The sequence below is a fragment of the Tetrahymena thermophila genome (assembly GCF_000189635.1).
Source record: "Tetrahymena thermophila SB210 genomic scaffold scf_8254752, whole genome shotgun sequence".
Classification (NCBI taxonomy): Eukaryota; Ciliophora; class Oligohymenophorea; order Hymenostomatida; family Tetrahymenidae; genus Tetrahymena; species Tetrahymena thermophila.
The window spans coordinates 118,312-135,981 of record NW_002476512.1 but is presented as its reverse complement, the minus strand read 5'-3'; the positions used below and the strand labels follow the sequence as shown (position 1 = coordinate 135,981).

The 17,670-nt window shown below is 19.9% G+C and overlaps 4 protein-coding genes across 4 annotated transcripts; 2 read left to right on the top strand and 2 right to left on the bottom strand. All coding sequences in view use genetic code 6, as the record gives it.

The window, feature by feature from the left end:
- Positions 1 to 133: 133 nt before the first annotated feature.
- Positions 134 to 4,828, bottom strand: TTHERM_00576980 (hypothetical protein; the record flags this gene model as incomplete). Its single annotated transcript, XM_001009388.2, has 1 exon — positions 134 to 4,828. One exon carries the CDS (start codon positions 4,826 to 4,828, stop codon positions 134 to 136), a length of 4,695 nt encoding a protein of 1,564 aa, XP_001009388.2.
- A 7,016-nt stretch (positions 4,829 to 11,844) lies between these two features.
- On the top strand, positions 11,845 to 12,018 carry TTHERM_000576979 (transmembrane protein, putative; the record flags this gene model as incomplete). Its single annotated transcript, XM_012796204.1, has 1 exon — positions 11,845 to 12,018. One exon carries the CDS (start codon positions 11,845 to 11,847, stop codon positions 12,016 to 12,018), a length of 174 nt encoding a protein of 57 aa, XP_012651658.1.
- Positions 12,019 to 12,105: 87 nt separating this feature from the next.
- On the top strand, positions 12,106 to 12,519 carry TTHERM_000576978 (transmembrane protein, putative; the record flags this gene model as incomplete). Its single annotated transcript, XM_012796203.1, has 1 exon — positions 12,106 to 12,519. One exon carries the CDS (start codon positions 12,106 to 12,108, stop codon positions 12,517 to 12,519), a length of 414 nt encoding a protein of 137 aa, XP_012651657.1.
- Positions 12,520 to 13,303: 784 nt separating this feature from the next.
- TTHERM_00577010 (hypothetical protein) lies at positions 13,304 to 16,801 on the bottom strand (the record flags this gene model as incomplete). The annotated part of the gene is made up of 21 exons (XM_001009391.2): positions 13,304 to 13,394; positions 13,470 to 13,556; positions 13,611 to 13,697; positions 13,748 to 13,837; positions 13,890 to 13,979; positions 14,218 to 14,298; positions 14,351 to 14,428; positions 14,578 to 14,667; positions 14,718 to 14,807; positions 14,862 to 14,942; positions 14,997 to 15,086; positions 15,145 to 15,234; positions 15,293 to 15,373; positions 15,433 to 15,522; positions 15,579 to 15,656; positions 15,714 to 15,800; positions 15,855 to 15,944; positions 16,011 to 16,100; positions 16,177 to 16,226; positions 16,294 to 16,337; positions 16,399 to 16,801. The coding sequence occupies 21 exons, from the start codon at positions 16,799 to 16,801 to the stop codon at positions 13,304 to 13,306; spliced, it is 2,058 nt and encodes a 685-aa protein (XP_001009391.2).
- Positions 16,802 to 17,670: the final 869 nt, after the last annotated feature.

Sequence of the window (17,670 nt, the reverse complement as noted above, 5' to 3'; positions counted from 1 at the left end):
TTTAAACTAAATAAAAATAAAATACTTTATCAAATTAAAATGTTAGATTTAAAGGATTATTTTAAGGATAAAAATATAAAATCACAAGAAGTACAACTATAATTATTATAATAATAATTTATTTATTTATTTTTCACTTTTATAAGCGACTGTCTACTTCTATCAATTTAATTGGTAAAATGCGGTACTATAAATTTATGAATTAATATTTTATTTTTTTCAATATGGAATTATTTTATATGCCTTTCTACAATAGAGCACTTTCTTCTTATTCTTTTTCAAAAATTTAAGTTTAAAATTCAAAATAAGTTAAAATTTTAAATTGTTTAATATTAGAAATAAATTCTTTTCTTTTTTATTTATCTAATCCAATAATATTTATACTTAAATTTTTTAGTTATGGTAACTTTATAACTGAGTCTAGAATTCGATACTTATTTTTAAAGCCAACATTATTTATATCTAAACCTAGTTTTAATTGTTACAATTCTTACATTTTGCATAAAGTATCTTTCAAATACTTAACTCCTCTACCAATATTATTATTTTACTTGATATCTAATACTAGTTCAGTAAGTTATTATTTTTGATTTGCTAAAACATCACAAATATGTAACACTCCTATTTCATTTATTGAATTGTCTTGACCAATTATCAAACTAAGAGATCTAAGTAAAGAAGAACTTTTAAATATCTAAAGTAAGTTTTTGACCCCTTCATCTCCTATTTTATTACCGTCTCCAATTTATATATCAAAGGAGATCATAAATTATAGATATTATAATCCTTAGCCAATTTATTCACATCCTTCTTAATTTATTTTTAAGGTATTTATTTTTACTTCAATAAGAAAAGTTAATTTTTTAAACATATCTTTTATAGACTCACCATTATACTTATTAATTGCAAAATTTTATGATAATATTAAGTGAATATGCTAAAGTGATTCAAATTATTTTATTGCATAGGTTAATCCATCAATTTGATACTCCTTAGATTTATCTTTGTATGATATTAGTTCAACTTAGAGCTCTTTAACGCTATTATTATTTTCCTACTCTTCTATATTTCTACAACCTGGTTAACAGCTTTAAATAGCACATTTTAATTATTTATTTGGGCATCTCTTCAGAATGTCTTCGATTTCTTCTAAATTTATAATTTGTCTTATATCTTCTTGAAAGATTTCGAATTGTTAATATTTAAATTTACATAAGTGACTTATCTAAACATTTTGTATTTATTTGATGAGCTCTAGAAATCCCAAAGAATATGGGTGATCAATAAAGCATTTAAATTCCTTTATATTTTTTAATTTTTTCAATTGTTAAATTAGGCATCGTATCGTTTTGTAGCTTATATTATCTTAGTCAATAGCTATTTCTAAATTTTATAATTAAAGCTACTGTTATATGTTGCATATAAATATATCCATTAATTATTCTTATTATTAAATTTTTATTATCAAAGATTCTAAATTTGAAATTGTAAGCATAGCTTTGTTTATATAGTTAACATCTTCTTATAAAATACCTGAGTTTTTACCAATAGAGATTTCCAATTAGCTTAGTTGTTCGCAATATGAGATTATCTGATAGATTAATTAACACATATTCTAGCATTATCCTTCTATTTAAAGAGTAAACGAGCGAAGTTTCTTGAGGTTTTAGTTTCTAAAACAACTTTTTTATTCCTCCATATTAATGTTTTATATATTCAAATTTAGTGAAAGTACTTCTAATTAACTAGCATCTTAAATATTTTAGATTAAATCTTCTATGCTTTGATATTCTATTTGATTTTATATTTATAATTCTATGAATTGAAGATGATCTTTCGATTTTCTTATTGACTCACCAATCTCAAAAACATTTTATTAGCCAAAACAATTTAAATTTAAAAAATTCAATTATAATTTTTATAAATTTTAAAGTGATGAAATATTTTTTGTTAGTTTCTAAAATTATTCATAATCTAATGAGTATTCTTTGGTGCTTATACTCAAATCTTGAAGAAAAACTAAACCCTCAAAACAGTTATAAGAAAATAAGGAATCAAAGATCTAGGACTTAGATTTTTATCTAAAATTAATATTTAGATAGGTAATATTTAAATCTTTGAAAATGCTAAAATCTTCATCATCTTCAACAACATGATAAGCATTTTACTAGTTTTCTCTGCTGCTCATACTAATCTCACACGATAAACTCATTAATTTTTCATTTTGTTCATTTTTATTATTAGAAATAAGTTGAAAATTAAAAATCTCAGTATTTGTAGTAATTAATAAGTTAAATTTTTTAATTTATTTTAACGATTTTATAAGTTTATTTAAGTTTCTAATATTTCCTCTATCTATTCCTTCATTATTGAGATATTAAAACTAGAAGTACTCTAAATAATTTAAGTGAGTGGCTTATGTTAATAAGGTTGATATTGTTTATTAATCAATTTAATATTTGGTTTTAATTTCAAGAGTGTTTAATTCTTTAATACTTATTAAACAATTACTAAAGCTGCTTACTAAATCCCTTGTGTTATTATAGGAATCTATATTTAGTTTTAAGGTCTTTAGATTTGAGAAATATTAAATCAAAAACTTGAGGTTTTAATTTTGGTTAAAATTTTATATTGTATCCTTAATATAAAATTCTAGGTTACTGTCTATTTTTTAGAAATTTATTTAAAAGTTGGATTTAACTTTGAGCTAATCTTGGGTTAAGAAAGGATGTTGCGATAAAATAGAATAAAAAATGAAGTCATCAATCTCTAATTCTGTAGATTTTAATTCTAAATCTTTTAAATTTTATAACTTAGAAATATTTTCAATAAAATCAGTTTCATTGCCTTTAAAATTTTATGCAATTATTTTTAATCTTTCTAAATCTTTAAATTGGGAAAGTTAATTAGCTAAAACACTTGTTTCTTTAGCGCTTAGTAATTAGAATAGTTAAATTTCTAAGGAGATAACTTATTATTATTATAATTAGTGATTTACTTATTTTTCAAGAATTATTTTATTCTTATTTAAATATAATGTTAATAAATTTTTGCATTTACTAACCAAAGTTAAAAAAAGAAACGAACTAGCTCCTTCTATCATTAACTTAAACTCTTTTAATGCTTAATTTTGAGAAATAGCTTGAATCATATTTTATGTTACTTAATGACTAGACTAATCTTTAATATTAAATTAAAGATCAATTGAGCGTATTTCTTTTTTTTCTTAGAAGATCTGGGTTACATATAAGATTTCTTGAAATGATAATTCTCTTTAAAAAGCTATTTTAAAATTTTCTAGCTTAGGGATATTGTTTAAAATACCCCAGCAAAGTGCATTAATCCCATTTTCACTTATTTCACTTGTTAGGGTAATATCAAGATTATAGAATAAAAAGCTTTGACTTTTAGAAATCTTTATCATGTTTACAAATTGATATTTGATTTCATTATTGGTTATTGCATTGAGATAAATCATGCTTAAAAAATTCTAATTTGTGGATTGTAATTGAAGATTTTTCAAATCTACATTTTAATTGATAAATTACTCAATTTATGAATTTTAGCAACTATTTCCATGCTTTAATATTAACTTTGTGGCATTTTTGTGATGGCAAATTTAAATTTCTTCATTTTCAATATTTAGTCTATTTAAATTAGGAAGATTGCGTAAATTAAAGAAACAAGTGATGTTTTATTTTTAATTTCTAATGAAAATGCTTAAATCTTTCATATTTTACAATTGTTATAGTTTAAACATGAGTTCGTTTAACTCAAGTTAATTAAATGTATTATTTGAGTTTATATTTAAGATAAGTTCTTCTAAGCAATTCATGCTTGATAAATTATTAAAAATGTAGGCAACCCATGTCAAATTTTTGCAGAAATTTTCTTCAATTTTTAAATTCAGTATTTTTAGCTTTTCAAATCTTTAAATTGATTCTGAGAGTTAATCCAAGCTTGATTCTTTTTGATCGATAATAGATTATTTTGGGAAATAAATTTACAACTACTCCAGGTTTTTGAAAAAGTAATTTCTATTAAACAATTCAGTTAAATTTTATAGATATATATTTGACATGTTATTAGGTGATAGAGTGAGTCCTTTTTCTATTAACTTATGATTTAAAATTTTGAGCTAAACATTTTATGGTTTGTAAATGTTATAATCTAAAAATAAGACGTTCAGCTCTTCATTTAAGCCTATTTCTATTTTTTTAATTGATTAATGACTTGCAATAACATCAATTAAAATCTCTAAAGCTTATTTTGGGATGGATTAGTCATTTATTTTTAATTTGAGCTCTGAAAGGAACTTAGAATTCTGTATATTTTCTTTAAACTGAGCAAATTATCTCATCTATTCTTCATCATCATAATTATTTAAACAATTATAGCCAATTTCTAGAGTTTTAAGTTTATCTTTATTTCTTAATGCTTCATTAATATATTGGAGTATGTTAGTGTTTACTTATTCACCCTTCAAGGATAAAGCCAGTCTTTCAATAGTATTTAGGCTTTGTATGCATTTACCAAGCTCAGAAATAAAATCATTAGCAAGCTATCCCTATCCTTCAAACTCCAACCCCGTTAAGCTGCTTGATGTCTCTAGAATTTTTTTTAAAGAATATATTTGCGAAGCCTACTCAAGTTCCTATTGCTCCAAGAAATTTTTTTAAAAATATAATTCACCCTTTTCAGAAGTCTAAGATATTTTTATAGTCAGATTTTTAAGATCATTTGATTTTTCTATGATGGTATCTAAATTTTTAAGCAATTAGCTATTTTATAGCTATCCAACTACTTCGATTATTTATTTAGTGCTCATTTTTTTTATTTTATTTCTTTTAATTAATTGATTATATTTTCAACAAACAGGGCAACTATTTCAAATTGATTTTTTAATATTAGAATATTTAATTTGTATGATAATTTTTTAAATTAATTAAATATTTAAAGTTATTTACTTTTTTAAACAAATAGCAAGCAATAAAACTCTTTTTTAGGTATTAATCCTTTTTAGTTAGCTTAAGGTTGTTAATAAATAAACGAATTCAACGTAAATATTTAAAGCACGAAAATATTTTTTTTTTTAAAAACTCCAAAATAATTTTAATAGTTTTTATCATAAAAAAGATTTATTATATCAAACCGCATAAAGACAGACTTTTATAAAACATTTCTCATAATTTTGAAGTAAAATTTTTCTATATGTCAAATCTCATTTACCTTAAAATAAAGTCTTACCTTATTATTTTTTTAAATTAATATATTAAAGAGAATAATCCTTTTATTTTAAATGAAATATAATATGAAATCTCAAAATATATTTTCTATAATTTCATCAAAATCTATTAAAACCTTTTTTAAATATCTTTTTTAATAGATTTAGATTAATTTTATTGTTTTGACATAGAATAGTTTTATATGTATTTTCATTTGTATATTTAATTAAAAAAATAAATTAAAACTCTGATATTGCAAAAATAATATCAATTATAAATATATTACATAATTAATAATTTATAAGTAAAATTCAAATAAAAATATAGTTTATTTTGCAAATAATTTTATCTTTATTTTTAAAATATTCCTAAATATTTTGATAATCATTTTAATATAAAATAAGTAGAAGTTTATATACTAAAAGGAATAATTAATTCGCTTGTTTATAAGTAGTTAATAAGTACTAAAAGGGTATCTAATTTAATAATTAATTATTTTCAGAGTATTTTTTTAAAAATATACTGACTAACCTAAAAATATATTTTAAGGTAATCTATTTGTTTTCTTAAAGAACAATTAGAATTCATTTTAAATCAGATATTTGTATTGAAAATTGAATCTTTTTCTTTATCAAACAAAGTTGATACCTTCTATTCACATTATTATATACAAATCTTTTAGTATTCTATTCATAAATAGGCTTTTAAATATTAAATTTAAGTCAATACTTATTTTAATAATTACGAAAATTATAATTTAGCTTTGCTAACAGCTTATTTGGAAATTACTCATACTTTTAATAATACTAAACGCCATAATTTAGTTACTAAAATTTAATGGGAACCAATTAAGGCATTATTTCTAAAGTTAAAAAAATAATTAATTCTTAATAATGAGTGAGTTAACAAGTGTTTAAGAAAGCATTAGACAAAAATTCTTTATTATAAATTGATTAAATATGTTTTTTAAGTTATTTAGAAGCCGCTAAACTAATATAAGTTGTTATAATAGTAAATATTGCTAAAACTTTCTTAGATTAAATCTTTTTTACTACTAATTTTAAACCATATTTTATTAAAAATGTCTACATTTCTATTCACAATTTACAAAATAAAATGAAAATGGATATTTTTTTACAAGCTTTAACAACAAAATTGTGCTAACTTATTGAATTCACTTTTAAATTATTTAATTCCCTCTTTAATTATTTTTTTAAGCAACACTCTTTTATTTATAACTAAATATAAATTCTTAATATTAATGATTTTTATGATTAAACACTTATTTAATTTTTACAAAAACATATAGCAATAATTTATTTTTTGAGTAAAAAATTGTCATACACAATTTTTCGAGATTAAAATAGTAGGGATTTGCAAAAAAAATAGTATTTTTAAACAAACAACTAAAATAATATTTAATACTAATAAAAAATGATTATTAGATAAATTATAATTGCTGAGAAATATATTTAATAAGAATTTATTTTAAAAATGAAAACTATTTAATAATCAGCAAGCAATTTTTAATTCATAAATTATCAAGATTGTTTTTTATTACTAAATGAGATAAAATAAAAATATGATTTTCATATTAAAATATTGTATTTTCATTTAAATTAAGTTTATAGTTGAAAATGAATTCTTAACAACCAGCATTTTTGAGTAAATTATTTAGTCAAACTATTAAATTTTCAGTTATTATAAATATTTAAAATAAATATTATAATTTATAAAAATTAAGTAATTATATACACTTAATACAAAATAAATAGACAAATCAGATTTACATTTTCAAGAGAGATAAATTAATTTTAATGTTCAATAGCATTTATCTACTTAATTTTTATAGTGTCTTGGAATAAAATAGAAAAACATTAAATTGTGTAAATGCGTTTGAGCTATGATGATTAAAAAACAAACTTGCTAAATATGATTTATTTTTTATTTATATTTGTTATCACTTAAAATATAAACTTTGAATATACTTTTTTAATAACAAAAAAAAATTTATTAGTTTTTTAAAAAAAATTTTTTTAAAAGAATACAAATTAGTATTTAGAAAATGTTCCAAAACTGGTGGACAACGCTTTTATTTTTGATGTTAATAGCTAATTATTACATGATAGTTGGGTTGCTCATTTACTATAAAATAGATAATTATGATGATATCTTTTACGTGCTTATCTCATTTGCCTCACTTGAAAGATTAATATGTTTAGTTAAGTCAATTGCTATAATCATGTTTGGATATGGAAATTGCAGATTACTTAAATGTATTTTACTTAATTTATTATTTATAGATATTAGCTTAGGAAAAGATATTGATGAAGATTCTCTTTATTTTGATAAAGAATTGTATCTTTTTAGCTTAAATATGCTTTCTCATTTTATTAATTCTGTCCCAATAATACTAAATTTATGGATATTGCTTAATAAATCTACAACTAATTATTTTTACATAGCTCACATAATATTTGCATTTGCTCACATGGTTTTAACCGATTTTTTGTTTAGATTGAAGACTGCAAAAGAAACACAAAATTTTATTTCTCATTCATAATATTTGCTTACAGTAATATGTAAAAAATTGTGCTTTTATCTTATGATGGCATAACTTATATCTTATCATTTAGGATTTATCTCAGTTTATTCACTTCTTATTATTTACGAAATAGTTATCTTTAAAAAAGGTTATGATTTTTCATAAAATGGTTATTTAATTTTTTAAAAATAACCAATTTTAAGCTAGTCAGTATTAAATAAAATGGATGGATAATCCATAAGATAAATAATAAATATCTAAGCATAGAGCATTACTATTTTCGTTTTGTTTATATTAAAAATAGCAATTTATCATGGTAATAGCTCCTATGATATAGTTATCTATGCTACTTTTATTTTTAATTTGCTAGAAACATACTAAAGCTTCTTTTGCTATTACTAATATTACAGCAGAGGACCTTTTAATTTAGTATGGGATATACTTTTAAACAAACAGAATTATTAAAGTTTATTATAAGATATAAATAAAAATCTTCAGCAACGCGATTTAGCTACTTGTGTGAATATAGATATATAGCTATCCAACCTTGATATTTATAATAGCGAAGAGTTTTTTTTGTTTTTAAAAATATATTATCTCTCAAAATAATAAAACAAGTAGCTTTCAATTTACAAAATAAATGGCAATTTGCATTAAAAGCAATTTATATTTGTAACATACACTTAAAGTTAAAAACTGTACTTAAAATTCGAATAAAACAACCATCACATAAATTCTGCTTTGATTTAAAAAATGATAATGTTTTTTTAAGACCCTTAACAATTTGATTATAAAAAACTAAAAGTATGTATATCTTAGATAGATTAATTCAATTCAAGAGATTTTAAAACAGAAAAGCTTATTTTAAATGAGCTAAGATATTTTTATCCAAACTAATTCGAGGCTTGTCTAAAAAAATTAGATTTCATTTATGAATTTTACATTAAAATAGCCTAAATTTCTATTTTTTATAAACATATTTAACAAAATATTCCAGTAAATACATAATTTATTTTATATGATTTGTTTGACTGATTAATTGACCTCTGCTTTTTTACATACAATTAAGACTTATTAATTAAAAATCATAAATAAACCAAGCAAAAAATATGATGAAAAATATAAAAATAGTTGTTAGACATTTTAAATTCTATTAAATTTTAATAATTCATATTCAAATTATTTTTAGATAGATTTTAACAACTCCAAAATAATCATTCAAAAAACTAAAGAAAATATGACCCCCATAGAGAAATAAAATGTAGTATGCTAATATTCAGAATCTCCAAATTTTCTGAGTTGAGGAGGTTAATATAAAATAATTTATTAAAACTTTTAATTTTGAATGATTAATTAATTACATATATTTAAAATTAATTATTAATATTATAATTAATAAAATTATAAAATCATAAAAATATAGACAAACCAGTTAGTTTTTCATTTTAATGAGAGATAAATTAATTTTAATTTTCTATATCATTTTATCTACTTCATTTTTATAGTGTCTTGTAATAAAATAGAAAAATATTGAATTTTTTAAATGTGTTTGAGCTATTGTAATAAAAAATAAACTTTCTAAATATGATTAATTTTTTGTTTATATTTGTCATCACTAAAAAATCTAAACTTTTAATAATCTTTTCTAATTACAGAAAAAATTTATTAGTATTTTGAAAAAAAATATAAAAAAAGATTAGAAAATGTTCCAAAACTGGTGGACAACGCTTTTATTTTTGGTGTTAATAGCGAATTATTACATGATAGTTGGGTTGCTCATTTACTATAAAATAGATAATTATGATGATATTTTTTATGTGCTTATCTCATTTGCCTCATTTGAAAGATTAATATGTTTATTTAAATCAATTACAATAATCATGCTTGGGCAAGGAAAGTGCAGATTACTTAAATGTATTTTACTTAATTTAATATTTATAGATAATAGCTTAGGAAAAAATGTAGAGGAAGACTCTCTTTGTTTTGATAAAGAGTTGTATCTTTTTAGCTTAAATATGCTTTCTCATTTTATTAATTCTGTTCCAATTATACTAAATTTATGGATACTGCTTAATAAATCTACAACTAATTATTTTTACATAGCTCACATAATATATGCATTTGCTCACATGGTTTTAACTGATTTTTTCCTTAAATTAATGACTGAAAAAGAAGGGCAAAATTTTTTAACTCACTTATAATATCTGCTTACAATCATTTGTAAAAAAGTATGCTTCTACCTTATGATAGCATAACTTATATCTTATCATTTAGGGTTTATCTCAGTTTATTCACTTATTATTATTAGTGAAATAGTTATCTTTAAATAAGGTTATTTTGATCCTTCATAAAATGGCAATTTAATTTTTTAAAAATAACCAATTTTAAGCTAGTCAGCATTAAATAAAATGGATGGCTAAACTATAAGTTAAATAATAAATATCTAAGCATAGAGCATTACTATTTTCTTTTTGTTTATAATAAAAATAGCAATTTATCATGGTAATAGCTCCTATGATATAGTTATCTATGCTACTTTTATTTTTAATTTGCTAGAAACATTCTAAAGCTTCTATTGCTATTACTAATATTACCGCAGAGGACCTTTTAATTTAAGATGGGATATACATTTAAATAACCAGAATTATTAGAGTGTTTTATAAGATAAAATATAAAATCTTCAGCAACGCTATTTAGCCAATCGTGTGAATATAGATATCTAGTTATCCAACCTTGATATTTACAATAGCGAAGAGTTTTTTTTGTTTTTAAAAATATATTTTCTCTCAAAATAATAAAACAAGAAAATTTAAATTTACAAAATAGATGGTAATTAGTATTAAAAGCAAAAAATATTTGTAACATACACTTATAGTTAAAAATTGTACTTACAATTCGAATAAAACAACCATCACATAAATTCTGCTTTGATTTAAAAATTAATAATATTTTTATAAGACCCGGAACAATTTAATTAATAAAAACTAAGAGTAAGTTTTTCTAATATAGATTAATTAGATTAAATATATTCAAGAGATTATAAAACTGAAAATCTTATTTTAAATGAGCTAAGATACTTTTATCCAAACTAATTTGAGGTTAGTTATCAAAAATTAAATTTCATTTTTGAATTTTACATTAAAATAGCTCAAATTTCTATTTTTTATAAACATATTTAAAATTACATTCCAGTAAATACATAATTTATTTTATATGATTTGTTTGACTGATTAATTGCCTGCTTTTTTACATATAATAAAGACTTTAAAGTAAATAATATAAAATAAACCAAGCAAAGAATAAGATGAAAAATAAATAGATTGTTGTTAGACTTTTTAAATTCTATTAAATTTTAATAATTCATTCAAGATATTTTTAGACAGATTTTAAGTATTAAGTTCGCAAAATAATTAAATAGTTTTTTTATTAGTTTTTAATATTATAGCAACAAAAAGATTTTATTTAATTAAGTAGATGGGATTAAGAGAAGCAATATTTTTTCTCCCAACAATTGCTTTAACTTTAAAAGCAATTATAGATGATTATGAATTAAATGTAATTTTTCCAAATGCTTATACTAGATAAGTAACATTAAATGTTTACATTTTCTATTTCTTATCCTGATAATTTTAAGCTAAATTTTAATAATATGAAAGGAGTTTTTGATAATTTATGGTACTTTCCATCATTTCAGATAGACTAATAATTTGAATATATTTTCAAAAATTAGATTTCATTTTTGAATTTTATATTAAAATAACCTAAATTTCTATTTTTTATAAGCATATTAAACAATATTTTCCAGTAAATCCATAATATATTTTATATGATTTGTTTGACTGATTAATTGACCTGCTTTTTTACATATACTAAAGACTTATTAGTAAAAAAATGTAAAATAAATCATGTAAAAAATATGATGAAAAATAAATAGATTGTTCGACTTTTTAAATTCTATTAAATTTTAATAATTCATTCAAAATATTTTTAGACAGATTTTAATAATTAAATAGTTTTTTGATAAGTTTTTAATATTTTAGCAACAAAAAGATTTTAGAATAATTAATTAAATAGATGGGATTAAGAGGTGCAATAGTTTTTGTCTCAACAATTGCTTTAACTCTAACAGCGATTATGTATTCTGATAGAATAAATACTGATAGATAGTGTTCTTGCGATTGCTTATGCAGAAACTGTAGTCTTGTTAGACGCACTTTTGGCGATTTAAAAAAAAGATTATTAGGTTGAAATAGATAGTTAAAAGATTACTTAAAATATAATTAATTTATAATATAAAATAATTTTATACAAACTCACTTTATTTTTATTATATTCATGTAAATTTATCATTTTTTCTAATTTTATATGCTTAAATAAAAGTTATTTAGATTAAGAATTAGCATTGTAATGATGACATTATTACTTTTTCACTACTAATAATCTTTAAAAAATTATAAATATAATAATAATAATTGTTTTTGTTCAATTACTCATTAATTCATTAAATTCTTCTTTAAATTTGCTGCAAGAATAAGTATAATATTTTATTATTTATGTTCTAAAGTTTTTGATATAATAAAAATGATCTAAACTGGCATTTTTATGTGTATATAATCGAACTTTTTTTGCTTTCAAGTAACATATAATTTGTCAATTAAAATTTACATAATCAATAATTAATATAAATAATCTTAAAAATATACTTAAAACTATTCACTTAAAGTTAATCTAGAAAATTAATTAATTTGAAATATCTTTATCAAAATATTTATCAGGCATATCAAAGTTTAAAAATGCTAAAAGAAGCAGCTGTGATAATTAGCTCTACAATTACTCTATCTACTTTTGCTGTAATTGCTTGTGGTTTAGCAGCATCTGATTAAGATACATCTTGTAGATGTAGGTGCTAATGTAGAAATTGTAATCCGATCATTCGTGGTTTGATAAATCTCAAAAAAACATTATTAGGTTTTATGAGAGCTTAATGAAATATTTCTAAAAAAAATAGTTTTAAATGCTTACAGTCATAGATATTTTTTGTATAAATAATGAATTTTGTAATCTATTTTGGTTTGTATGTGAGAATATTGTTATACTATATTGTTTGTTTTAACTTATTAAATTTATATTTATTTTTACTTTAAGAAGTGTCTAAAAAAGACAAAATTGATAGTAAATTTCAAAAATAATTGGTTTTTTATTGATTTTTTTAGTTTTTTTCACATAAAAATTTTTAAAATAATTTTGAAAAATTGACAATTTTATTAACATGTAAAATTTAAATTTCTTTTTTAAATAAATTAAATTGATTTTAATAATTTGATTTAACAACTTTATGTAGAAATAACTCATAAAATTTTATAAAATTTATTTCTATCAAATCAGATATTAATGAAAAAATTTAATCAGTAGTTATTATACAATTTTAAAATTAAATTTAGCATCAATTTAAATTAAATTTTTTATTTTGTTTTGTTGAGGTCACTTACTTCTCTATAAACATTTATTTGCTCTTAAGATCAATAAGAGCTTTTCAATAAATGTTATATTAAATATGAACTAATCTTCTCATTTTTAATATACTCTTCTTTGTTAAATTTTTTATTGATTTTCCATATACTTGACTTATTTATTTTTATAGAATTAAAAAAAATATTAATAAGGTTCTCAATAAAGAAAGTATTTATTTATTTATGTACTTTAGACCTATTGCAAGCAGATTAATTAATTAGTTATTAATTAGAATCTTAACCATAGAATCTGCAGTTTATTGAGATAACGATGATCTTTCATAATTTATGTTTAATTATTTTTTTATAATTTCAAAAGCAAAATATTACATGACAAAACGAAGTTGAGTTAATTTAGGAAAAACAGCTAACTATTTTGCAATTTAAATACAAGCATCAGAACTTAAATCAACATGCCTTTTATATAAAATATGCTGCATCAATATTTTACTTATAATATTAAATACCACATTCTCATTTTCAGTCTTTTTAAATTTTAACATTGCTATAAGAGCTCAAAGAATTGTATGAATGCTTAATTTTCTTATTCGCCAAAGCTAAAAAATATAAAATAAACTACAAAATTTGATTTTTATTAAATAATTTTACCTAAAATCAGATTAAAATGAGTATAAATTACTCATTGTTTTTATGCATTTTCCTAATTCAATTAAGCCTTCAAATTTTATATCAGTGTTTCTATATTATAATACAATAATTATTTCTATTTAATAATAGAGCTCTTCTAAAATTAAAACCCTTTTTATCTTTTTACAAACATTTTTCTAATTAAAACTCAATTATTTAGAACTAATTAATAGTAGAAAAATGTATTTATCAATATTTTAAAAAAATTATAAAGCCTTCTAAATATTTTTCTAAGAAGAGGGAATAAATTTTTTAAGTAAGGAGAAATTAAGTTAGTTGAAATTTTTACGATAGATTGAGTTTTAATTTGTTAAGTTAAGAACATTTCTACAAAAACTGAGTAAAGTATCCTATTTTCTAATTTTAAAAACTAGAAATTTTAATTAATAATTTTATTAATTATTGTCAAATATTCATTTTACCGAAAATGAAATTTAAGAGACTTTAGGTTTTTTATTTGTTCTTCAACTATAATTTTGTCCTCAATAATTACAAATCCCCTTTTTATAAAATAATTTTTTAATATTACTGTTAAAAATCAATTTCAGTAAAATCACAGATTTCATATCACAAAAAAATTTAATTAATTTTTAGATTAATAAATTAAATCTAAAATGATTAAGTTTTTATTAAGTAAAACAAAAATTACTCAGATTATAGATTAAATTTTTCTATATTGGTGTTCTTTGAGAGTAAGTTACAGCAGCAGGTCAAAATATTATTGTCTTCCAATATACTTCTAGTTTAAATTTATAAATTTAGGAAATTTTACATTTTCAAAAAAAATACTAGAAATTCAGATATAAAACTTTTAATTTCGGAAGTTCTACTAAGCCATTAATCAGTTCCTAAGGTTAAGCTAATATGTCGTCTGATCGGCTTATAGAATTAAATTATTTATATAACAATTTTATTAATTTATATTTTATTTACATTAGATGGAAAGTAAAAAAAGTTAAATTTTTACACTTTGATAATTCATCACCAACCCCTTATAAATTAATGGAGCTGAATCTATTTTAAGGAAAAAATAAAAATTTTGCTTTTCATAAAAATATTAGAAATTACTTAAGAGTAATATTTAAATCTGTAAGATATTTCAAATACTATAGTGAAGAAATTAAAGATCTAAAACTATTTTATTTAACATCATTCTACCTATTAATTATAATATATTCAAAGCTTCTATAATAATTTGTGTGTTTGTTTAATTTACTTTATAGAAATAGTTAATTGTTTTAAATAGATTTGATTTGCTAGCATTTTCCCAAAATAATTTGTCCATTCTTAACCTTAGAAATCCAACCTGTATTATAATTAATGAATTTAACTAATTAAATAAGTTAATAAGTAAACAAACTTACGTAAGTTCTAAATTAAGATAAATGATATTTGAACTTTTTGGAAAACCTTAAAAAAATGAATTCAATTAATTTTCTTCATCTCTTATTATTTTTAATAAATCTATAAATACATTTTTTTTCTAAAATAAATTGTGTTTTACTAAAGGTGAATTGTCAAGTGATTTAGATTTTTAAGCTTTGATATTGCTTCTGCTAAACTTTGTAGATCAAATTAGTTTTTGATAAGCGAACTAAGGTTATTCATTATTTTTATTTTAAAAACGATATGAAGTATAAATTTCAATACTTGTATCTAATGATTGAAAGTTGATTTAACTGTGACAAATTTCCAATACTACTGAATTTAATTTAATTAATTGTATTTCTTGTATGTTAAAAAATAATTAAAATGACTTTCAGGTAAAAAAATATGAAATTTTACTATATTTTTATATTTAAATTAACCAATTTATTTAAATTTTAAAGCTTATTGAGATAACTATCAAAATCAATTGTTGAGTCTTATATCCTAGTAATAATAATTATAAATATAATTCAATTGTTTAAATAAATTATAATTTACTTGAAATATAGTGTTAGATCAATAAAATTTTCACATTTTTCTATTTTTAGGAATATTTTATTAAGATCTTCTTCAGAAACTTCACTATATCTGTTTATTTGTTAGTTAATTATATATGCATTAATATATTTTGCTGTTTAAAAGTTAAATATTTACAGTTATTAGTAATTTAAACTATTCAGATTTTTACACATTTCCAACTTTTAGATAAAATTTTCTTCATAATATTCAAATTTTTGATTCCAACTATGATTTATTTGAATATTATTTTGAGAATAAAATTGATTCATTAATTAAAATATAACAGTAAAAATTTATTTACTCACAATCTATCATAAGTTAAGATACCATTAAAGAATTCTCCTTATTTATCTAAGAAATGTTAATAATTTAATTTTAAATTCTTTAGAGGTTAAATAAGTAAAAGTTTTATTTTTACTTCATCAAGAGTGAAAACCTTGTTCTCTTTTTTATAATTTTAATCTTTATGATTTTTTAATAATTAAAAATGTTAAGTAGCTAATATCAAACAAAAAAAGCATACTATTTATAATTCTTAATTCTTGGACAAAAAAGGCTTCTTGAAAAAAATTTTAGTTTTATTCTAATTCATGACTTTCTTCAGTTTAAATTATAATCATGAACGAACTAAAAATTTAACCAAATTATATTTAATTTTATATTTAGTTTATTTCATGTAAAGAAGAGTATTAGTTTTCAATTTTTTCAGTTTTTTTTAATCTATGAATAATTAAACCAACTTCCTAATTTCTTTATGCATTTAATGAAGTTAAAACTAAATAAAATGAATTGTCGTAAAAGTAGTTTAAATCCTAAAATTATTTGTAATTATTTTACAAATAAATTAAAAGCTACTCTAAAATATTATTTTAATCTTAGCAAAAGCTAGCTGTTTTAATTTTAAGATTGTTATTAACTAAGCTCATTTTATCTTAGAGTTTATTTGTTTTTATTAAAAGTTTTACTTTTTTTATTTTCTTTTTATTTAGAAACTTATTAATTAAAAAATAAATATCTTCATAATATATCTAAAATTTAACATCTAAAAATTAATTTTTATATTATTATTTATGTCAAATTTATACATAAAAAACCAGAAAAATAAATTTATTTTCTTTTTAAATAAACTTAATTTGATAAATTTATTTAATTAATTTATTAATTTTTTGTTGTTATTTTAAATTATTTTTTAAATATTGCAGGAACAAAATTAAGAATTTTTAAACAACTTTTATTAAAAATTATTTTTTTAAATAAAAATTTTGAGCTTTATAGAATGAGATGATTCATTTATAATAGAATTAACTATCTTACAAAATAAATATACTAAAAACAGAAAATTTTAATATAATTAAAACTAATTACAAATGTAAAAGATTAAATTACTAGTATTTTACTTATAATTATACTCTCTTTTTTTCTTAGAAGGATTGATATAATTAAAACAACTTTTTTATATAACTTTTATAATTTATTCTATTTTAAAAATTGTATTTAAATAATCGTTGTAGAATATAAAAAAAATAAATCTGATTGTTTTGTTTTATATTGAAATTAAAAATTTTGAAATCTTTGTTGTTTTTTTGATTATTAATTTGAAATATAAAAAAAATAATAATTGCTTTTTTGTTTTAAATATGTTATGAAGAATGAATGATATTATTAGCTTATTTATATATTATTTTTGAAATACTGCTTATCAGCTTATAAAAGATGAAGATAAATAACTAAAAAAAGCATGTAAATAAATAAATAATAGATATTTGGAAGAATCAATTGTTTATTTATTTCATTA